Here is a 21,970-nt window from a genome sequence, read left to right on the forward strand (position 1 = left end):
CGTTTGATGAGACCCAACCAATTTCTTTATTACGCTTTGCAGTCGTTTTGCTAAAACCTTCATGTACACCTTGTAGTCAACATTGGTGAGGCTAATCGGTCGATATGACCCCACCAACAGACGTTTCTCCGGATCATCTGTCTTGGGTATTAGAACAATGTGCGATGTAGAGAAAGACAATGGGACAGTATTACGTTCATAAGCTTCAGTGATTACACAGAGCAAAAACTGAGCCGCATACTGCTGAAACGTTTTAAAGAAGGCAGCGCTTAGGCCATCCGGCCCAGGGGCCTTCCCAGTTGTCAGGTCATCTATTGCAGATACTATCTCCTGCAACGTTATCGGTGTTTCTAGGCGCGCTTTACTTTCGTCATCCAGTGCAGGCATCAGTCTCAGAAAATCTGTTTGAAAGCCGCCTACAGTCTGAGGCTTAGCGCTAAGCAGTTCTTCGAAGTGCTCTGCTACCGCACGCTGAATATCTTTAGCATCTTCTGTGATATGGCCGGCACACCTTATACTCCTTATTTCTTTCTGGCAGGCGTATCTTTTCTCGTCTGCTAGCGCTCGTTTTGTCGGAACTTCTCCAGCCCAAAGTTTTTCAGCCCTTGCACGTATGACAGCCGCTGTGTATCTTTCGCTGTCGATTGTTTCCAACTCACTTTTTATCTCTCGTATTTTACTGGCGAAATGCCCTGGCACTGAACTTTCCATGCTCAAAAAAAACTGGAGTTGTTCATTCAGTTCTTTTTCTTTTTCTTTCTCTTTATGCCGCACCTTACTGCTCTTTTCTATGGATTTCAATTTGACCCACTCTTTGAAGCTGTCCCATTCCTCTGCAAAACTTACTGGTCGCATAGCAAGACGATTTTCAAACTCGGTCTTAACTTCCGTAAGGAACTCTTCATCGGCAAGAAGTTTGGCATTCATTTTCCATAGGTACCAGTTAAAGCGCGATTTCTTTCCTTTGCGACCAAACACTGCACTCACGAGACAATGATCGCTGAAAGACACAGGTTTGACCTCATATGCAGTACATAGGGAAACAAGATCTACCGAGGCATACACCCTGTCCAATCTAGCATGGCTGTCACGCTGAAAGTGCGTGAACTCTGGCTGGTTTCCAGTGGAGAACACACTACCAACATCCTCAAGGCCATACTCATGCACAAGTGCATTCAACAGCTCGGAGCTTCTGTCTCTTCGAGGTTTACACTTCGCCGCTCGGTCCACAGCTGCGCACACACAGTTGTAGTCACCAAGTACAAGCAAGATTTTGTCAGTCTTCAGCCACACCTCAATAGACTCAAAAAACAATTCACGCTCACATCCTGAATTGGGAGCATACACACACACAACACGCCAGCATAAATTAGAGTAGGTAAAATCGGTAACCAAAAGCCGACCGCTTGGACAGGCAAAAACGGACTCTACGCTTACTCCCAGCGTGTTGCGTATAAATAAAAGGCATCCACCCGATACACCAACAGAATGGCATACACACACATAAAAGTTTGTTTGAAAAGAAGCCACCATACGGTCAGTGCTTTCTTGGCTCTCAATCTTTGACTCTTGCACAGCTGCTATATCTATATCATTATCCAAAAGGAGGCGGCTGAGTTGGCATTGTCGCCTTCTCGCTCCCAGTCCTCTGACATTCAAAGTAGCTACATGTAACGGCGAATTAAGCTTGAAAGTCATGTATTAGAGAGAGACGCCCGTACCCGCATGGTGCCTACCTTCATGGTTGCATGGCTTCTGCTTCTGACGAACAGCGGCGTATGTATGCATGTAATGTCCTCCCAGCAGAATGTCGGGATGCATTCAAACGAAGTCCAAGCACATTGTTTCATTTTTGCTCACCCACGCACCACTTGGTTGCAGAAGGTTCCTGACGCTGGTCGGTAGGCAGCCGACCCACAAATCGTTCAGGGCACCACAAAAACTACGGAGGCGGTTTCCCCGCCTGCCGCGTGTCGGCCGAGAAGTTCGGCTTCGGTCTTAACGTGGCTCTTCGGATGCCAGAAGTTTTCGGCGGCGGCTCACCACAAACACCGCCTGGCAGCTGAGTCTCCTCCACGCTTTCCTCATGCGGACGTTTCGCGGCAATTAAGGCTGCTGTCTCCGGCCCAACCTCCATGGCATCAGTAAAGGAAGGCTCAGTACTGAGATGGTCCTCAGCGTCGGAAAATTTGGCTACGTCTTCTGACACTTCCTTTGATGCGCTTTCATGGTCCTGGGATGGTTCGTTCAAGACATGCCGAGGTTCATTCTTTTCATTTGAGACCGTCACCTTATTCTTTGTTAAAACCGTCATGGAAGGCGCGTCCTGTTTCGTTGACTGGCCTCTAATGTCAGCAGCCTCCTCCGCATCCGCCTCATCCATAATTAACTCGGACGAGTCTTCGCTGGTCCCAGGTCCGGCAATGCTAGCGTAGGTTCGTGCACACTGGCTGTCTTCATGCCCGAACCGTCGACAGGTTCCGCAGCGAGGAACCCGGCACTCTTTGCGGATGTGACCCGTACCCCGGCAGCGTAGGCACAACGGGGGTCTGCCTGGCACAATGACGAGCGCGAGCTCACCGCTAACATTCAACTGATGCGGCAGGTCGTCGAGCTTCATGCCAGCTTTCAGCTTCAGCGTTACGAGTCTAGTTGTAGAGCCCTTTTCTAGCATACCTTTAACACGCCAACGCTCCCGGGAAACTTCCGACACCTTTCCGTAAGGCGCAAATGCAGCACGAACATCTTCATCTGGCACGTTGTGTAGTAGCCAGTGAAGCTTGAGTCGCACGTCCTGGTTCGCCGGGTCAATCACCAAACAGCGACCGTTTTTCACAGACAGCTCACCTACACTGACAATCTTGTTGACGGCTTCAGTATCCTTGAGAGTGACGGCCCAGACGTGGCTCATCCGATACGCCCCCATAGCGATAACATCGGGGATTAGCGAGTGTTGTGCTAAAGCATCCCGGAAATCTTCCACCCGGTACGGGCGGGCCCTGATATCGGCGTGCAAAAAAACGGTATTCAAAACAAACCGACCTGTTGGAAGTGCAGGCAAAACGACCTGGTAAGTGTTGTCCTGTTCAGCAGTCCTGTTACCGCGGCCTGACATGGCCGCTGAAGCCGCTCCTGAGGAGCCCTGCATCCTGCGTCCGTTCACTGGCGTGGCCGGAAGCAGAATCCTACTCGGCCACGCTACCTTTGATTACAGCTACTACAGCAGGTGGATCGAAGTTACGTGACAACAATACACGATAAAACAATAAGAAAAGTACTGCGGCGCCGAATGGCGGCAATGCGTGTCGAGTGCTGAACCCTAGGGTATGGCTGCAGCTGTTTGACCGAACGAGCTGCATACGTACGCTGTCGTGTAAGAGACATTGGGTGAGAAAATAAAAAGGTATTGGTAGCGGTGGGGTTCGAACCCACGCCTCCGAAGAGACTGGGGCATAAAACCAGCGCATTAGACCACTCGGCCACGCTACCTTTGATTACAGCTACTACAGCAGGTGGATCGAAGTTACGTGACAACAATACACGATAAAACAATAAGAGAAGTACTGTGGCTCCGAACGGCGGCAATGCGTGTCGAGTGCTGAACCCTAGGGTATGGCTGCAGCTGTTTGACCGAACGAGCTGCATACGTACGCTGTCGTGTAAGAGACATTGGGTGAGAAAATAAAAAGGTATTGGCAGCGGTGGGGTTCGAACCCACGCCTCCGAAGAGACTGGGGCATAAAACCAGCGCATTAGACCACTCGGCCACGCTACCTTTGATTACAGCTACTACAGCAGGTGGATCGAAGTTACGTGACAACAATACACGATAAAACAATAAGAGAAGTACTGTGGCTCCGAACGGCGGCAATGCGTGTCGAGTGCTGAACCCTAGGGTATGGCTGCAGCTGTTTGACCGAACGAGCTGCATACGTACGCTGTCGTGTAAGAGACATTGGGTGAGAAAATAAAAAGGTATTGGCAGCGGTGGGGTTCGAACCCACGCCTCCGAAGAGACTGGGGCATAAAACCAGCGCATTAGACCACTCGGCCACGCTACCTTTGATTACAGCTACTACAGCAGGTGGATCCAAGTTACGTGAAGACAATACACGATAAAACAATAAGAAAAGTACTGCGGCGCCGAATGGCGGCAATGCGTGTCGAGTGCTGAACCCTAGGGTATGGCTGCAGCTGTTTGACCGAACGAGCTGCATACGTACGCTGTCGTGTAAGAGACATTGGGTGAGAAAATAAAAAGGTATTGGCAGCGGTGGGGTTCGAACCCACGCCTCCGAAGAGACTGGGGCATAAAACCAGCGCATTAGACCACTCGGCCACGCTACCTTTTTTTTTTTTTTTTTTTTTTTCTTTATTACCGACTTGGCAACTACAAAGAACGATGAAAAGTCGCATGGAATTAAAAACACAAGTCACTTTCTTACAGGTTTCTTGTGATAGAATGGATAAGGTGACATGAGCTTGTCCAAGACTGGCAGCCATTCCGGGGGTTCAGATTTCCCTCCGAAAACATCACGCGTGTACATTACACTTTCAACAAAGTATTGATGGGCTGGGTGTACGACAACATGCTCATGGCGAACATCCATCCGCGTTCTCCATATGCTGTGCATACACAAGACCATCAATAAATCACTGGGCACTTCTCCTGGCTGGCCGCATGGAAGGTAGCGTATGCCAAACGGCGTTATTGGTAAGTCCTTTTTAATAGTGCGCTGCAGCACGTCCCACAAAAAAACCGCATCGTGACAATCAAGGAAAATATGCTCTATGGTTTCCAGCTTTTTGCAAATTAAACAGTCAGCAGACCAAGGCACGAAAAGGCCTTTGCTTTCCAGCCATGGCTTCACCGGAAGAGTGCCGGTATGCAATTGAAAAAAGAAAGATTTAGCGGACGATCTGATGGGCATTCTTTTCACTCTCTTCAACACGTCCCGCTCCGGACCCAAAGCATATACAGCGCGATAAAGAGGCACAGGTAAAAAGGTTTCCAATAAATCTTTGTACAGCCTTTTTCGCGTAACAGTACACATATACTCATTTGAAAATCTCGCCTTCACTATTTGGAAGGACGCGACAACTTCGCGAAGAAAAGCACTTAGAGCCATTGTCCCTGTAGACATAGTCGAAACTACATATTCCGGCAGTGAATCACGCAATCGCACTTGGATTACCGTTCTAAGAAAAACATCGCTTTGTTCGCGCAAAAAAAAGAACCTTGTTACAATCTGCTTTAAGTATAAATGTGACAAGCCCAGTCCGCCGTTATGCACCGTATGAAAAAGATTGCATCGACTGGTACGCTCCCATGTTGAAGCCCACACAAACGTGGCAAATACCCTATGCAGTTTTTGAACAGAGATTCTTGACATAGATAACACTTGCAGCATGTAAAAAATTTTTGCAACTAGGAACATATTGCAAACGGTAGCTCTTGCGAACATAGAAAAGTTATGTCCTCCCCATTTGTTTGTTTGGGTTTTCACTTGCTCAACTTCACCGGCCCAACATTCCTTGCTTTCACGGTAGTGCTTTAGTGGCACACCAAGGTAATTGCCTGGCGTTATTGTCCATTGCATACTGGAGAACAGTTCAGGCGCGTATTGCCAGTTTCCGTGCCAAAATCCTAAACACTTTGGCCAACTAATTTCACTTCCACTTGCAGTGCAAAAGGCAGTGGCTTCTTTTACAACTTCTTGCACGCTCTCATGGTCAGTACAAAAAACCGCAATATCGTCCGCGTATGCCAAAACCCGAATTTCACTTTGAAAAAATCTATAACCGCGTATGTTTGGCCTTGTAAGCAATCTTAGACAGAAAGGCTCCAGATAAAGCGCAAACAAAAGGGGAGACAGAGGACAGCCCTGCCTTACTGACGACTGAACAGGTATACGATCAGTTAACTGCTTATTCACGACCAGTCTCGCTGAACAGCACTCGTAAGCCATTTTCACGCCCTTTGTAATCACGGAACCAGCATTGACATACTCTAAAACAGAGAACAAAATTTCATGTACCACTTTATCAAATGCTTTGTGGAGGTCTAATTGCATCATGGCTACGTGGTCATGCATCGCGTCACAACATTCGAGTACACTCCTTGCTGCGTGTATGTTAGTAAAAATGGTCCTTCCTTTTATACCGCATGTCTGATGTGGGCCTACAAGAGAAGTAATTACACTTTGGAGTCGTCGTCCTAATACTTTCATGTAAATTTTATAGTCAACATTCGTTAGACTTATAGGACGGTAAGACGCTACAGACTGAAGCTTAACATGGTCATCTGTTTTCGGGATTAGTACAATGTGTGACATTCGAAAAGACGGAGGAGGTACGTTCTTTTCGTAGCATTCACTAATAACTCTTTCCAGTAAAACAGCCATTTCAGTTGGAAAGGCCTTGTATATGGCAGCACCAAGACCATCTGGTCCGGGTGACTTATTGGAATTTAATTCCCCGATAGCGGCCTCAATTTCCTCGGAAGTAATACTTGCTTCAAGTGTCTGCGCCACTTCGTCTTCTACTCTTGGCATCAGCGAAAGAAAGTCTTTTCTGAAGCGTTCAATGTCCGGTGTTTTCAGGCTAAACAATTCGCTGTAAAATTCTACAAACGCCCGTTCAATCGTTTTTTTTTCCGAGGTAACTACGTTCTGATAGCAGATTTCTTTTATCTCTTTTGACACTGCGTACCTTTTTTCGTCACTAAGTGCCCTTTTCGTGGGCGTCTCTCCGAGCCACAATTTTTCGCTGCGTGCCCTTATCACCGCACCGCGATACTTCTCTTCGTCTATCACCTCAAGTTTGGTTTTTATCTTTTTTATATCTTGGGCGAACAAGCCAGGCTTAACGCTCTCCATGCTAAGCATGTATTCAAGTGTGCTACGAAGTTCTTTTTCTTGTTCTCTTTCTTTACGTCGGAGAGTGCATGCTCGGTCAATAGCAGCTATCTTTATCTCGCACTTAAACTGCTCCCATGCTTGTATAAAATTAGAGTCATTTTGTAACATATGCCTAATATATTCTTTAACTTTAGTGGTAAACTCTTCATCCAGCAGCAGTTTTTCATTAAATTTCCATAGCTCCCAATTGAACTTTGTTGCCTTACTTTTCATGCCTAGAGTAATCATTACGAGGGAGTGGTCACTAAAGCTCATGGGAAGTGTTTCATATTCCGAGCACAAGGGCACACAATCAATGGGAACATATATTCGGTCCAACCTTGCATGACAGCTACCTTGAAAGTGCGTGAACTTTGCTTGGCCTTCATGCGTCATTATACAGCCAGCATCTTCAAGCTCTGCCTCAATAACAATGTCAGTAAGTAACTCTGCACTCTTGTCACGAAGGACACGGTCTGTTGTTCTATCTTCCGGTCTACAGACACAGTTGAAGTCTCCAAGCAGGAGAACACGCCTCTCATGTATTAGGAAGGATTTCATATAGTGAAAAAACTCTTCCCGCTCAAACGTTCTAGTCGGCGCATAAACGCAGATCACTCTCCAGTCCAATCCAGAAAAAGTGAAATCACATATCAATAGCCGCCCACTCTCACACGAGAACACAGACTGCACACACTCTATGCAATTTCGAATGAAAATGACACATCCCCCCGATCTTCCAACCGCATGACAAACGCAAACACTATATCTAGAACGATATATTTCAGCCATTTTCTCTGTTTGTTGTTCGCTTTCCATTTTGCTCTCTTGAACTGCTAGCACATGAATTTCATTTTCCAGCAGAATGCGGTTAAGCTGCAGTTGTCTCCGACGCGTTGACAGCCCTCTCACATTTAGCGTGGCTACGCGCAAGCTAGTGGTTAAATTCGTCGCCATCTCAAGAAATTATATATCGCGAAACATATATCACTCACATCGCTTTTGCAGAAAGACAGCATTGCGGTTGATCTGTTGCACGGGATGACCATTCTTCCTTTTTGGCGAGTCCGTCCGTCGTTCCAAGCGCTGCTCCCGATCATGGACCGGGCTTGTAACGTCTCGACCGGAAAGGGTACCCCCGCTATGGCGGAGGCACAGGTGACACAGTTCTCCGGTCTGGGGGCACGTTTGGCCTTGGCTTGAAGGACGCCCGGCGAAGGGGGGCTGCCTTCAGTGGAGGCTGTCCGCTTTCCGCTCCTCCTTGGGTTGATTCCTCGTTGACACTGTCTTCGTGCACCCGCTTCACAGGCAAGGTAGAAGCAGCTGGCATCTCAGCTTCAGTGTCCCCCTGTTCCTCACTGTGTTGCGTAGCCGACGCTGGGCTTGCTGCACTGGCATTGCCGTTTTCTTTCGTGGGTGTCTCGGTCCCAGCGACATTCGGCAACGGAACTATCAACTCTGATTCACAGTGTTCTTTAGGGGCAGGGGTCTTCTCAGAGGACTGTCCGTTCTGTTCTGCCTCCTCAGTGATTCCACTGCTCGCTTCCTCGGCGTCCACTGCGTCCATCAAGTGCTCGCCTGCCACTTCACTCGGCACGGGGCCTGCAACGTTGGCATACGTGCGCACACACTGCGACTCGTCATGGCCGTAGCGACGACACAGCCCGCAGCGCGGCACACGACACTCACGCCGTAAATGGCCTTTCCCGCGGCACCGGAGGCAAAGCGGGGCTCTGCCTGGGACGTGGACGAGTGCGACGTCCTCGGCGACCCGAAGCTGATGCGGCAGGTCCTCGATGGTAACTCCCACTTTGAGCTTCAGCGTGACCGTTCGTGTCGTTGAAGCCTTGTCGACACAACCTTGCACTCTCCACTTGTCTCTTGAAATTTCCGTAACTTTTCCAAAAGCTGCCAACGCCGCTCGCACGTCATCGTCTTGCACGCCGTGAAGCAGCCAGAAAAGCTTCAACCTGATGCCTTGGTTACAGGGGTCAATGACCACGCAGCGGTGCTCCTTCACTTCAATAGCTTGGGCTTCCAAAATCTTCGCTTTCGCCTCTTCACCTTTAAACGTTACCGCCCACACGTGATTCATTTGGTATGCCCCGAGGGCAACCACTTCCGGCAGCAGTGAAAGACGAGCGAGGGAGTCTCGAAAGTGCTCCACCCGGTACGGCCTGGCTTTTATGTCGCCATGCAAAAAAACAGTATGTAAAACACTCGAACCTGTAGGCAGATGCGGTAGAACCAGTTCATAATCCTTGGTAGGCCTTTCCGTGCTCCTGATACCACGGCCCAGCTGGGCCGCTGAATCCGCTCCTTGGGAGCCCATGATAATCACGTCCGTCACGCTCGGTGGCCGGAAGTGGAATCCTCGGCCACGCTACCTTTGATTACAGCTACTACAGCAGGTGGATCCAAGTTACGTGAAGACAATACACGATAAAACAATAAGAAAAGTACTGCGGCGCCGAATGGCGGCAATGCGTGTCGAGTGCTGAACCCTAGGGTATGGCTGCAGCTGTTTGACCGAACGAGCTGCATACGTACGCTGTCGTGTAAGAGACATTGGGTGAGAAAATAAAAAGGTATTGGCAGCGGTGGGGTTCGAACCCACGCCTCCGAAGAGACTGGGGCATAAAACCAGCGCATTAGACCACTCGGCCACGCTACCTTTGATTACAGCTACTACAGCAGGTGGATCCAAGTTACGTGAAGACAATACACGATAAAACAATAAGAAAAGTACTGCGGCGCCGAATGGCGGCAATGCGTGTCGAGTGCTGAACCCTAGGGTATGGCTGCAGCTGTTTGACCGAACGAGCTGCATACGTACGCTGTCGTGTAAGAGACATTGGGTGAGAAAATAAAAAGGTATTGGCAGCGGTGGGGTTCGAACCCACGCCTCCGAAGAGACTGGGGCATAAAACCAGCGCATTAGACCACTCGGCCACGCTACCTTTGATTGCAGCTACTACAGCAGGTGGATCGAAGTTACGTGACAACAATACACGATAAAACAATAAGAGAAGTACTGTGGCTCCGAACGGCGGCAATGCGTGTCGAGTGCTGAACCCTAGGGTATGGGTGCAGCTGTTTGACCGAACGAGCTGTATACGTACGCTGTCGTGTAAGAGACATTGGGTGAGAAAATAAAAAGGTATTGGCAGCGGTGGGGTTCGAACCCACGCCTCCGAAGAGACTGGGGCATAAAACCAGCGCATTAGACCACTCGGCCACGCTACCTTTGATTACAGCTACTACAGCAGGTGGATCGAAGTTACGTGACAACAATACACGATAAAACAATAAGAGAAGTACTGTGGCTCCGAACGGCGGCAATGCGTGTCGAGTGCTGAACCCTAGGGTATGGGTGCAGCTGTTTGACCGAACGAGCTGTATACGTACGCTGTCGTGTAAGAGACATTGGGTGAGAAAATAAAAAGGTATTGGTAGCGGTGGGGTCGAACCCACGCCTCCGAAGAGACTGGGGCATAAAACCAGCGCATTAGACCACTCGGCCACGCTACCTTTGATTACAGCTACTACAGCAGGTGGATCGAAGTTACGTGACAACAATACACGATAAAACAATAAGAGAAGTACTGTGGCTCCGAACGGCGGCAATGCGTGTCGAGTGCTGAACCCTAGGGTATGGGTGCAGCTGTTTGACCGAACGAGCTGTATACGTACGCTGTCGTGTAAGAGACATTGGGTGAGAAAATAAAAAGGTATTGGCAGCGGTGGGGTTCGAACCCACGCCTCCGAAGAGACTGGGGCATAAAACCAGCGCATTAGACCACTCGGCCACGCTACCTTTGATTACAGCTACTACAGCAGGTGGATCGAAGTTACGTGACAACAATACACGATAAAACAATAAGAGAAGTACTGTGGCTCCGAACGGCGGCAATGCGTGTCGAGTGCTGAACCCTAGGGTATGGGTGCAGCTGTTTGACCGAACGAGCTGTATACGTACGCTGTCGTGTAAGAGACATTGGGTGAGAAAATAAAAAGGTATTGGTAGCGGTGGGGTCGAACCCACGCCTCCGAAGAGACCGGTGCCTAAAACCAGCACCTTAGACCACTCGGCCACGCTACCTTTGATTACAGCTACTACAGCAGGTGGATCGAAGTTACGTGACAACAATACACGATAAAACAATAAGAGAAGTACTGTGGCTCCGAACGGCGGCAATGCGTGTCGAGTGCTGAACCCTAGGGTATGGGTGCAGCTGTTTGACCGAACGAGCTGTATACGTACGCTGTCGTGTAAGAGACATTGGGTGAGAAAATAAAAAGGTATTGGCAGCGGTGGGGTTCGAACCCACGCCTCCGAAGAGACTGGGGCATAAAACCAGCGCATTAGACCACTCGGCCACGCTACCTTTGATTACAGCTACTACAGCAGGTGGATCGAAGTTACGTGACAACAATACACGATAAAACAATAAGAGAAGTACTGTGGCTCCGAACGGCGGCAATGCGTGTCGAGTGCTGAACCCTAGGGTATGGGTGCAGCTGTTTGACCGAACGAGCTGTATACGTACGCTGTCGTGTAAGAGACATTGGGTGAGAAAATAAAAAGGTATTGGTAGCGGTGGGGTCGAACCCACGCCTCCGAAGAGACCGGTGCCTAAAACCAGCACCTTAGACCACTCGGCCACTTTTTTTTTTTTTTTTTTTTTTTTTCTTTATTACCGACTTGGCAACTACAAAGGACGATGAAAAGTCGCATGGAATTAAAAACACAAGTCACTTTCTTACAGGTTTCTTGTGATAGAATGGATAAGGTGACATGAGCTTGTCCAAGACTGGCAGCCAATCCGGGGGTTCAGATTGCCCTCCGAAAACATCACGCGTGTACATTACACTTTCAACAAAGTATTGATGGGCTGGGTGTACGACAACATGCTCATGGCGAACATCCATCCGCGTTCTCCATATGCTGTGCATACACAAGACCATCAACAAATCACTGGGCACTTCTCCTGGCTGGGCGCATGGAAGGTAGCGTATGCCAAACGGCGTTATTGGTAAGTCCTTTTTAATAGTGCGCTGTAGCACGTCCCACAAAAAAACCGCATCGTGACAATCAAGGAAAATATGCTCTATGGTTTCCAGCTTTTTGCAAATTAAACAGTCAGCAGACCAAGGCACGAAAAGGCCTTTGCTTTCCAGCCATGGCTTCACCGGAAGAGTGCCCGTATGCAATTGAAAAAAGAAAGATTTAGCGGACGATCTGATGGGCATTCTTTTCACCCTTTTCAACACGTCCCGCTCCGGACCCAAAGCATATACAGCGCGATAAAGAGGCACAGGTAAAAAGGTTTCCAATAAATCTTTGTACAGCCGTTTTCGCGTAACAGTACACATATACTCATTTGAAAATCTCGCCTTCACAATTTGGAAGGACGCGACAACTTCGCGAAGAAAAGCACTAAGAGCCATTGGCCCTGTAGACATAGTCGAAACTACATATTCCGGCAGTGAATCACGCAATCGCACTTGGATTACCGTTCTAAGAAAAACATCGCTTTGTTCGCGCAAAAAAAGGAACCTGGTTACAATCTGCTTTAAGTATAAATGGGACAATCCCAGTCCACCATTATACACCGTATGAAACAGATTGCATCGACTGGTACGCTCCCATGTTGAAGCCCACACAAACGTGGCAAATACCCTATGCAGTTTTTGAACAGAGATTCTTGACATAGATAACACTTGCAGCATGTAAAAAATTTTTGCAACTAGGAACATATTGCAAACGGTAGCTCTTGCGAACATAGAAAAGTTATGTCCTCCCCATTTGTTTGTTTGGGTTTTCACTTTCTCAACTTCACCGGCCCAACATTCCTTGCTTTCTCGGTAATGCTTTAGTGGCACACCAAGGTAATTGCCTGGCGTTATTGTCCATTGCATACTGGAGAACAGTTCAGGCGCGTATTGCCAGTTTCCGTGCCAAAATCCTAAACACTTTGCCCAACTAATTTCACTTCCACTTGCAGTGCAAAAAGCAGTGGCTTCTTTTACAACTTCTTGCACGCTCTCATGGTCAGTACAAAAAACCGCAATATCGTCCGCGTATGCCAAAACCCGAACTTCACTATGAAAAAATCTATAACCGCGTATGTTTGGCCTTGTAAGCAATCTTAAACAGAAAGGCTCCAGATAAAGCGCAAACAAAAGGGGAGACAGAGGACAGCCCTGCCTTACTGACGACTGAACAGGTATACGATCGGTTAAATGCTTATTCACGACCAGTCTCGCTGAACAGCACTCGTAAACCATTTTCACGCCATTTGTAATCACGGAACCAGCATTGACATACTCTAAAACAGAGAACAAAATTTCATGTACCACCTTATCAAATGCTTTGTGGAGGTCTAATTGCATCATGGCTACGTGGTCATGCATCGCGTCACTACATTCGAGTACACTCCTTGCTGCGTGTATATTAGTAAAAATGGTCCTTCCTTTTATACCGCATGTCTGATGTGGGCCTACAAGAGAAGTAATTACACGTTGGAGTCGTCGCCCTAATACTTTCATGTAAAGTTTATAGTCAACATTCGTTAGACTTATAGGACGGTAAGACGCTACAGACTGAAGCTTAACTGGGTCATCTGTTTTCGGGATTAGTACAACGTGTGACATTCGAAAAGACGGAGGAGGTACGTTCTTTTCGTAGCATTCACTAATAACTCTTTCCAGTAAAACAGCCATTTCAGTTGGAAAGGCCTTGTATATGGCAGCACCAAGACCGTCTGGTCCAGGTGACTTATTGGAATTTAATTCCCCGATAACGGCCTCAATTTCCTCGGCAGTAATACTTGCTTCAAGTGTCTGCGCCACTTCGTCTTCTACTCTTGGCATCAGCGACAGAAAGTCTTTTCTGAAGCGTTCAATGTCCGGTGTTTTCAGGCTAAACAATTCGCTGTAAAATTCTACAAACGCCCGTTCAATCGTTTTCTTTTCCGAGGTAACTACGTTCTGATAGCAGATTTCTTTTATCTCTTTTGACACTGCGTACCTTTTTTCGTCACTAAGTGCCCTTTTCGTGGGCGTCTCTCCGAGCCACAGTTTTTCGCTGCGTGCCCTTATCACCGCACCGCGATACTTCTCTTCGTCTATCACCTCAAGTTTGGTTTTTATCTTTTTTATATCTTGGGCGAACAAGCCAGGCTTAACGCTCTCCATGCTAAGCATGTATTCAAGTGTGCTACGCAGTTCTTTTTCTTGTTCTCTTTCTTTACGTCGGAGAGTGCATGCTCGGTCAATAGCAGCTATCTTTATATCGCACTTAAACTGCTCCCATGCTTGTATAAAATTAGAGTCATTTTGTAACATATGCTTAATATATTCTTTAACTTTAGTGGTAAATTCTTCATCCAGCAGCAGTTTTTCATTAAATTTCCATAGCTCCCAATTGAACTTTGTTACCTTACTTTTCATGCCTAGCGTAATCATTACGAGGGAGTGGTCACTAAAGCTCATGGGAAGTGTTTGATATTCTGAGCACAACGGCACACAATCAATGGGAACATATATTCGGTCCAACCTTGCATGACAGCTACCTTGAAAGTGCGTGAACTTTGCTTGTCCTTCATGCGTCAGTATACAGCCAGCATCTTCAAGCTCTGCCTTATTAACAATGTCAATAAGTACCTCTGCACTCTTGTCACGAAGGATACGGTCTGTTGTTCTATCTTCCGGTCTACAGACACAGTTGAAGTCTCCAAGCAGGAGAACACGCCTCTCATGTATTAGGAAGGAATTCATATAGTGAAAAAACTCTTCGCGCTCAACCGTTCTAGTCGGCGCATAAACGCAGATCACTCTCCAGTCCAATCCAGAAAAACTGAAATCACATAGCAATAGCCGTCCACTCTCACACGAGAACACAGACTGTACACACTCTATGCAATTTCGGATGAAAATGACACATCCTCCCGATCTTCCAACAGCATGACAAACGCAAACATTATATCTAGAACGATATATTTCAGCCATTTTATCTGTTTGTTGTTCGCTTTCCATTTTGCTCTCTTGAACTGCTAGCACATCAATTTCATTTTCCAGCAGAATGCGGTTCAGCTGCAGTTGTCTCCGACGCGTTGACAGCCCTCTCACATTTAGCGTGGCTACGCGCAAGCTAGTGGATAAATTGGTCGCCATCTCAAGAAATTATAAATCGCGAAACATTTCACTCACATCTCTTCTGCAGAAAGACAGCATTGCGGTTCAACTGTTGCATGGGATGACCATTCTTCCTTTTTGGCGAGTCCGTCCGTCGTTCCAAGCGCTGCTCCCGATCATGGACCGGGCTTGTAAAGTCTCGACCGGAAAGGGTACCCCCGCTATGGCGGAGGCACAGGTGACACAGTTCTCCGGTCTGGGGGCACGTTTGGCCTTGGCTTGAAGGACGCCCGGCGAAGGGGGGCCGCCTTCAGTGGAGGCTGTCCGTTTTCCGCTCCTCCTTGGGTTGATTCCCCGTTGACACTGTCTTCGTGCACCCGCTTCACAGGCAAGGTAGAAGCAGCTGGCATCTCAGCTTCAGTGTCCCCCTGTTCCTCACTGTGTTGCGAAGCCGACGCTGGGCTTGCTGCACTGGCATTGCCGTTTTCTTTCGAGGGTGTCTCGGTCCCAGCGACATTCGACAACGGAACTATCAACTCTGATTCACAGTGTTCTTTAGGGGCAGGGGTCTTCTCAGAGGACTGTTCGTTCTGTTCTGCCTCCTCAGTGATTCCACTGCTCGCTTCCTCGGCGTCCACTGCGTCCATCAAGTGCTCGCCTGCCACATCACTCGGCACGGGGCCTGCAACGTTGGCATACGTGCGCACACACTGGGACTCGTCATGGCCGTAGCGACGACACAGCCCGCAGCGCGGCACACGACACTCACGCCGTAAATGGCCTTTCCCGCGGCACCGGAGGCAAAGCGGGGCTCTGCCTGGGACGTGGACGAGTGCGACGTCCTCGGCGACCCGAAGCTGATGAGGCAGGTCCTCAATGGTAACGCCCACTTTTAGCTTCAGCGTGACCGTTCGTGTCGTTGAAGCCTTGTCGACACACCCTTGCACCTTCCACTTGTCTCTTGAAATTTCAGTCACTTTTCCAAAGGCTGCCAACGCCGCTCGCACATCATCGTCTTGCACGCCGTGAAGCAGCCAGAAAAGCTTCAACCTGATGCCTTGGTTACAGGGGTCAATTACTACGCAGCGGTGTTCCTTAACTTCAATAGCTTGGGCTTCCAAAATCTTCGCTTTCGCCTCTTCACCTTTAAACGTTACCGCCCACACGTGATTCATTTGGTATGCCCCGAGGGCAACCACTTCCGGCAGCAGTGAAAGACGAGCGAGGGAGTCTCGAAAGTGCTCCACCCGGTACGGCCTGGCTTTTATGTCGCCATGCAAAAAAACAGTATGTAAAACACTCGAACCTGTAGGCAGATGCGGTAGAACCAGTTCATAATCCTTGGTAGGCCTTTCCGTGCTCCTGATACCACGGCCCAGCTGGGCCGCTGAATCCGCTCCTTGGGAGCCCATGATAATCACGTCCGTCACGCTCGGTGGCCGGAAGTGGAATGAGACCACTCGGCCACGCTACTTTTGATTACAGCTACTACAGCAGGTGGATCGAAGTTACGTGACAACAATACACGATAAAACAATAAGAGAAGTACTGTGGCTCCGAACGGCGGCAATGCGTGTCGAGTGCTGAACCCTAGGGTATGGGTGCAGCTGTTTGACCGAACGAGCTGTATACGTACGCTGTCGTGTAAGAGACATTGGGTGAGAAAATAAAAAGGTATTGGTAGCGGTGGGGTCGAACCCACGCCTCCGAAGAGACCGGTGCCTAAAACCAGCGCCTTAGACCACTCGGCCACGCTACCTTTGATTACAGCTACTACAGCAGGTGGATCGAAGTTACGTGACAACAATACACGATAAAACAATAAGAGAAGTACTGTGGCTCCGAACGGCGGCAATGCGTGTCGAGTGCTGAACCCTAGGGTATGGGTGCAGCTGTTTGACCGAACGAGCTGCATACGTACGCTGTCGTGTAAGAGACATTGGGTGAGAAAATAAAAAGGTATTGGTAGCGGTGGGGTCGAACCCACGCCTCCGAAGAGACTGGTGCCTAAAACCAGCGCCTTAGACCACTCGGCCACGCTACCTTTGATTACAGCTACTACAGCAGGTGGATCGAAGTTACGTGACAACAATACACGATAAAACAATAAGAGAAGTACTGTGGCTCCGAACGGCGGCAATGCGTGTCGAGTGCTGAACCCTAGGGTATGGGTGCAGCTGTTTGACCGAACGAGCTGCATACGTACGCTGTCGTGTAAGAGACATTGGGTGAGAAAATAAAAAGGTATTGGTAGCGGTGGGGTCGAACCCACGCCTCCGAAGAGACTGGTGCCTAAAACCAGCGCCTTAGACCACTCGGCCACGCTACCTTTGATTACAGCTACTACAGCAGGTGGATCGAAGTTACGTGACAACAATACACGATAAAACAATAAGAGAAGTACTGTGGCTCCGAATGGCGGCAATGCGTGTCGAGTGCTGAACCCTAGGGTATGGCTGCAGCTGTTTGACCGAACGAGCTGTATACGTACGCTGTCGTGTAAGAGACATTGGGTGAGAAAACAAAAAGGTATTGGTAGCGGTGGGGTCGAACCCACGCCTCCGAAGAGACCGGTGCCTAAAACCAGCGCCTTAGACCACTCGGCCACGCTACCTTTGATTACAGCTACTACAGCAGGTGGATCGAAGTTACGTGACAACAATACACGATAAAACAATAAGAGAAGTACTGTGGCTCCGAATGGCGGCAATGCGTGTCGAGTGCTGAACCCTAGGGTATGGCTGCAGCTGTTTGACCGAACGAGCTGTATACGTACGCTGTCGTGTAAGAGACATTGGGTGAGAAAATAAAAAGGTATTGGTAGCGGTGGGGTCGAACCCACGCCTCCGAAGAGACCGGTGCCTAAAACCAGCGCCTTAGACCACTCGGCCACGCTACCTTTTTTTTTTTTTTTTTTCTTTATTGCCGTGAAACACAAAACAAAATACACATGATAAAACACGTCAACTACACTTGAGCTAACGCGTACGCGGCTAAAATCTTTTCAAGTGCACTAACTCATCAAAGAGACAATGCCATTGTTGCGGATCCTGCTGCCTCATGAAAGTTTCACGTATATAAACAGCACTTTCAATAAAGTTTTCACGCGAAGATCGTGTATCTATATCTGCATGACGCACCTGCATTCGTGTTTTCCACAAACTATGGAGGCCAAGAAGCATAATTAAATCATAAGGTGCATCATCGTTCTGCACTGGTAGAAATCTTATACCGTAAGGAGTTAATGGAAGCTCCTTTTTAATTGTCCTTTGGAGGACGTCCCATAGAAAGACAGCATCCCAACACTGTAAGAAAACGTGTTCAATTGTTTCCGGTTTTTTGCACAACAGGCAATTTGTTGTCCATGGGACGAAGATACCTTTTTCATTCAGCCAGGTTTTAACAGGGAGCGTATTAGAGTGAAGTTTGAAAAGGAATGTTTTAGCTGATGGCCTCACGGGCATCTTCTTAACTCTTTTCAAAACGTCCTGCCCTGGGCCTCCACAGTGTAATGCCCGATAAAAAGGCACCGGCAGCATCACGTCAATGAGATCTTTATACAGTTTTTTTCTAGGAACGTTGTAAAGGTAATCAAAAGAAAACCGCACTTCAAGCAACTTGCACGAAAAAACAACCTCGCGCAGGTAGCCAGTCACAGTACCAGGCATGCTTTCACATGACACTATCCATTCAGGGAGCAACCTCTGCAATCGCACTTGCATCACAGTTCTTAGAAAGATATCTTTTTGATCACGCAGGAATATAAATCGCGAAACCACTTGACGCAAAAACAAATGGACAAGGCCAAGCCCGCCCCTTTTAACAGAAATAAACAAATTCGTCCGGGCGGTTTTTTCCCACGTGGATGCCCAAATAAAAACAGCAAAAACGCGGTGCATTTTCTGAATTGAGGTTCGTGAGACACACAACACATTCATGAGGTACCACAGCCTCGAAATAAGAAAAACATTGCAAATAGAAGCGCGCGAAAACATTGAGAGTTGCCTTCCTTGCCACGCATCCGCTTTTTCTTTCGCTCTGAATGTTTCTTCCATCCAGTGCACGTTGGGATCTTGATAACATTCTAAAGGCACGCCTAGATATCGTGTTGGGAGAGCAGACCATCGCAGCTTACAGAAGAAATCAGGTGTCACGTCCCAATCACCGTGCCAAAACCCAGAGCTTTTCTCCCAATTGATCTTACATCCCGTTTGATCACAAAATGTTTGGACGACACTCGTGGCTTCACAAATGCTCTTTCTAGTTGCACAAAACACTGCTATGTCATCGGCATATGCTAGCATTTTCACGTGTGCTGATTGCAGCTTGAACCCTAATATGCGATCGCTATCAATGATAGCCAAGCAAAGTGGCTCTAAATACAGTGCAAACAGCAGGGGTGAGAGTGGGCAGCCCTGCCTTACCGATGAACGTACTGCGATGCTGTCAGTCAGTTCACCATTCACTATAATACGGGTCGTGCAGTTCGCATACGCCATTTTAACACCCTCCACTATGACGTCACCAAGGTTAGAATGCTCCAAAATGGAAAACAGAATTTCGTGAGAAACACGGTCAAAGGCTTTCGCCAAATCTAACTGCATCATGGCTATCTGACCACCGAGTGCATCAACACATTCTAGTACGGTTCTTGCGACATGTATATTCGTGGCAATGGATCGACCCTTGATGCCGCACGTTTGATGAGACCCAACCAATTTCTTTATTACGCTTTGCAGTCGTTTTGCTAAAACCTTCATGTACACCTTGTAGTCAACATTGGTGAGGCTAATCGGTCGATATGACCCCACCAACAGTCGTTTCTCCGGATCCTCTGTCTTGGGTATTAGAACAATGTGCGATGTAGAGAAAGACAATGGAACAGCATTACGTTCGTAAGCTTCAGTGATTACATCGAATATAAACTGAGCCGCATAGTGCTGAAACGTTTTAAAGAAGACAGCGCTTAGACCATCGGGTCCAGGGGCTTTCCCAGGTGACAGGTCATCTATTGCAGATTCTATCTCCTGTAACGTTATCGGTGTTTCTAGGCGCGCTTTACTTTCGTCATCCAGTGCAGGCATCAGTCTTAGAAAGTCTGTTTGAAAGCCGCCTACAGTCTCAAGCTTAGCGCTAAGCAGTTCTTCGAAGTGCTCTGCTACCGCATGCTGAATATCTTTAGCATCTTCTGTGATATGGCCGCCATACCTTATACTCCTAATTTCTTTCTGGCAGGCGTATCTTTTCTCGTCTGCTAGGGCTCGTTTTGTCGGCACTTCTCCAGCCCAAATTTTTTCAGCCCTTGCACGTATGACAGCCGCTGTGTATCTTTCGCTGTCGATTGTTTCCAGCTCACTTTTAAGCTCTCGTATTTTACTGGCGAAATGCCCTGGCACAGTACTTTCCATGCTCAAAAAAAGAGCAAGTTGTTCATTCAGTTCTTTTTCTTTTTCTTTCTCTTTGTATCGCAGCTTACTACTCTTTTCTATTGCTTTCAATTTGACCCACTCTTTGAAGCTGTCCCATTCCGCTGCAAAACTTACTGGTCGCATAGCAAGACGATTTTCAAACTCTGTCTTAACTTCAGTAAGGAACTCTTCATCGGCAAGAAGTTTGGCATTCAGTTTCCATAGGTACCAGTTAAAGCGCGATTTCTTTCCTTTGCGACCAAACACTGCACTCACGAGACAATGATCGCTGAAAGACACAGGTTTGACCTCATATGCAGTACATAGGGAAACAAGATCTACCGAGGCATACACCCTGTCCAATCTGGCATGGCTATCTCGCTGAAAGTGCGTGAACTCTGGCTGGTTTCCAGTGGAGAACACACTACCAACATCCTCAAGGCCATACTCATGCACAAGTGCATCCAACAGCTCGGAGCTTCTGTCTCTTCGAGGTTTACACTTGGCCGCTCGGTCCACAGCTGCGCACACACAGTTGTAGTCACCAAGTACAAGCAAGATTTTGTCGACCTTCAACCACAACTCAATAGACTGAAAAAACAATTCACGCTCACGCCCTGAATTGGGAGCATACACACACACAACACGCCAGCATAAATTAGAGTAGGTAAAATCGGTAACCAAAAGCCGACCACTTGGACAGGCAAAAACGGACTCTACGCTTACTCCCAGCGTGTTACGTATAAATAAAAGGCATCCACCCGATACACCAACAGAATGGCATACACACACATAAAAGTTTGTTTGAAAAGAAGCCACCATACGGTCAGTGCTTTCTTGGCTCTCAATCTTTGACTCTTGCACAGCTGCTATATCTATATCATTATCCACAAGGAGGCGACTGAGCTGGCATTGTCGCCTTCTCGCTCCCAGTCCTCTAACATTCAAAGTAGCTACGTGTAACGGCGAATTAAGCTTGAGAGTCATGTACTAGAGAGAGACGCCAGTACCGGCATGGTGCCTACCTTCATGGTTGCGTGGCCTCCGCTTCTGACAAACAGCGGCGTATGCATGCATGTAATGTCCTGCCAGCAGAATGTCGGGATGCATTCAAACGAAGTCCAAGCCCATTGTTTCATTTTTGCTAACACACGCACCACTTGGTTGTAGAAGGTTCGTGACGCTGGTCGGTAGGCAGCCGACCCACAAATCGTTCAGGTCTCCACAAAAACTACGGAGGCGGTTTCCCCGCCTGCCGCGTGTCAGCCGAGAAGTTCGGCTTCGGTCTTAACGTGGCTCTTCGGATGCCAGAAGTTTTCGGCGGCGGCTCACCACAAACACCGCCTGGCAGCTGAGTCTCCTCGACGCTTTCCTCATGCGGACGTTTCGCGGCAATTAAGGCTGCTGTCTCCGGCCCAACCTCCATGGCATCAGTACAGGAAGGCTCAGTACTGAGATGATCCTCAGCGTCAGAAAATTTGGTTAAGTCTTCTGACCCTTCCTTTGACTCGCTTTCATGGTCCT

General features: G+C 48.2%; 1 protein-coding gene and 15 non-coding genes across 16 annotated transcripts; all 16 read right to left on the reverse strand.

Moving 5' to 3' along the window:
* Positions 1 to 3,407: 3,407 nt before the first annotated feature.
* TRNAI-UAU (transfer RNA isoleucine (anticodon UAU)) lies at positions 3,408 to 3,489 on the reverse strand. Its single transcript has one exon. It is a non-coding gene; the product is annotated as a tRNA-Ile (tRNA).
* A 204-nt stretch (positions 3,490 to 3,693) lies between these two features.
* On the reverse strand, positions 3,694 to 3,775 carry TRNAI-UAU (transfer RNA isoleucine (anticodon UAU)). The gene has a single exon. It is a non-coding gene; the product is annotated as a tRNA-Ile (tRNA).
* Positions 3,776 to 3,979: 204 nt separating this feature from the next.
* On the reverse strand, positions 3,980 to 4,061 carry TRNAI-UAU (transfer RNA isoleucine (anticodon UAU)). Its single transcript has one exon. It is a non-coding gene; the product is annotated as a tRNA-Ile (tRNA).
* Positions 4,062 to 4,265: 204 nt separating this feature from the next.
* On the reverse strand, positions 4,266 to 4,347 carry TRNAI-UAU (transfer RNA isoleucine (anticodon UAU)). Its single transcript has one exon. It is a non-coding gene; the product is annotated as a tRNA-Ile (tRNA).
* Positions 4,348 to 7,763: 3,416 nt separating this feature from the next.
* LOC146204142 (uncharacterized) lies at positions 7,764 to 9,249 on the reverse strand. The gene has a single exon (XM_084586160.1). The coding sequence runs from the start codon at positions 9,229 to 9,231 to the stop codon at positions 8,041 to 8,043; it is 1,191 nt and encodes a 396-aa protein (XP_084442286.1). The 5' UTR covers positions 9,232 to 9,249; the 3' UTR covers positions 7,764 to 8,040.
* A 242-nt stretch (positions 9,250 to 9,491) lies between these two features.
* Positions 9,492 to 9,573, reverse strand: TRNAI-UAU (transfer RNA isoleucine (anticodon UAU)). Its single transcript has one exon. It is a non-coding gene; the product is annotated as a tRNA-Ile (tRNA).
* Positions 9,574 to 9,777: 204 nt separating this feature from the next.
* On the reverse strand, positions 9,778 to 9,859 carry TRNAI-UAU (transfer RNA isoleucine (anticodon UAU)). The gene has a single exon. It is a non-coding gene; the product is annotated as a tRNA-Ile (tRNA).
* A 204-nt stretch (positions 9,860 to 10,063) lies between these two features.
* On the reverse strand, positions 10,064 to 10,145 carry TRNAI-UAU (transfer RNA isoleucine (anticodon UAU)). Its single transcript has one exon. It is a non-coding gene; the product is annotated as a tRNA-Ile (tRNA).
* A 489-nt stretch (positions 10,146 to 10,634) lies between these two features.
* Positions 10,635 to 10,716, reverse strand: TRNAI-UAU (transfer RNA isoleucine (anticodon UAU)). Its single transcript has one exon. It is a non-coding gene; the product is annotated as a tRNA-Ile (tRNA).
* Positions 10,717 to 10,920: 204 nt separating this feature from the next.
* On the reverse strand, positions 10,921 to 11,001 carry TRNAL-UAG (transfer RNA leucine (anticodon UAG)). Its single transcript has one exon. It is a non-coding gene; the product is annotated as a tRNA-Leu (tRNA).
* A 204-nt stretch (positions 11,002 to 11,205) lies between these two features.
* On the reverse strand, positions 11,206 to 11,287 carry TRNAI-UAU (transfer RNA isoleucine (anticodon UAU)). The gene has a single exon. It is a non-coding gene; the product is annotated as a tRNA-Ile (tRNA).
* Positions 11,288 to 16,716: 5,429 nt separating this feature from the next.
* TRNAL-UAG (transfer RNA leucine (anticodon UAG)) lies at positions 16,717 to 16,797 on the reverse strand. Its single transcript has one exon. It is a non-coding gene; the product is annotated as a tRNA-Leu (tRNA).
* Positions 16,798 to 17,001: 204 nt separating this feature from the next.
* TRNAL-UAG (transfer RNA leucine (anticodon UAG)) lies at positions 17,002 to 17,082 on the reverse strand. The gene has a single exon. It is a non-coding gene; the product is annotated as a tRNA-Leu (tRNA).
* A 204-nt stretch (positions 17,083 to 17,286) lies between these two features.
* On the reverse strand, positions 17,287 to 17,367 carry TRNAL-UAG (transfer RNA leucine (anticodon UAG)). The gene has a single exon. It is a non-coding gene; the product is annotated as a tRNA-Leu (tRNA).
* A 204-nt stretch (positions 17,368 to 17,571) lies between these two features.
* TRNAL-UAG (transfer RNA leucine (anticodon UAG)) lies at positions 17,572 to 17,652 on the reverse strand. The gene has a single exon. It is a non-coding gene; the product is annotated as a tRNA-Leu (tRNA).
* A 204-nt stretch (positions 17,653 to 17,856) lies between these two features.
* On the reverse strand, positions 17,857 to 17,937 carry TRNAL-UAG (transfer RNA leucine (anticodon UAG)). Its single transcript has one exon. It is a non-coding gene; the product is annotated as a tRNA-Leu (tRNA).
* Positions 17,938 to 21,970: the final 4,033 nt, after the last annotated feature.

The sequence above is a fragment of the Amblyomma maculatum genome, chromosome 1 (assembly GCF_055883805.1).
Source record: "Amblyomma maculatum isolate TAMU_Amacu chromosome 1, ASM5588380v1, whole genome shotgun sequence".
Lineage (NCBI taxonomy): Eukaryota > Metazoa > Arthropoda > Arachnida > Ixodida > Ixodidae > Amblyomma > Amblyomma maculatum.

Bases quoted from the DNA above. Each gene is read 5' to 3' on its own strand.
- LOC146204142 (XM_084586160.1), bottom strand. From the start codon at position 9,231: ATGGGCTCCCAAGGAGCGGATTCAGCGGCCCAGCTGGGCCGTGGTATC.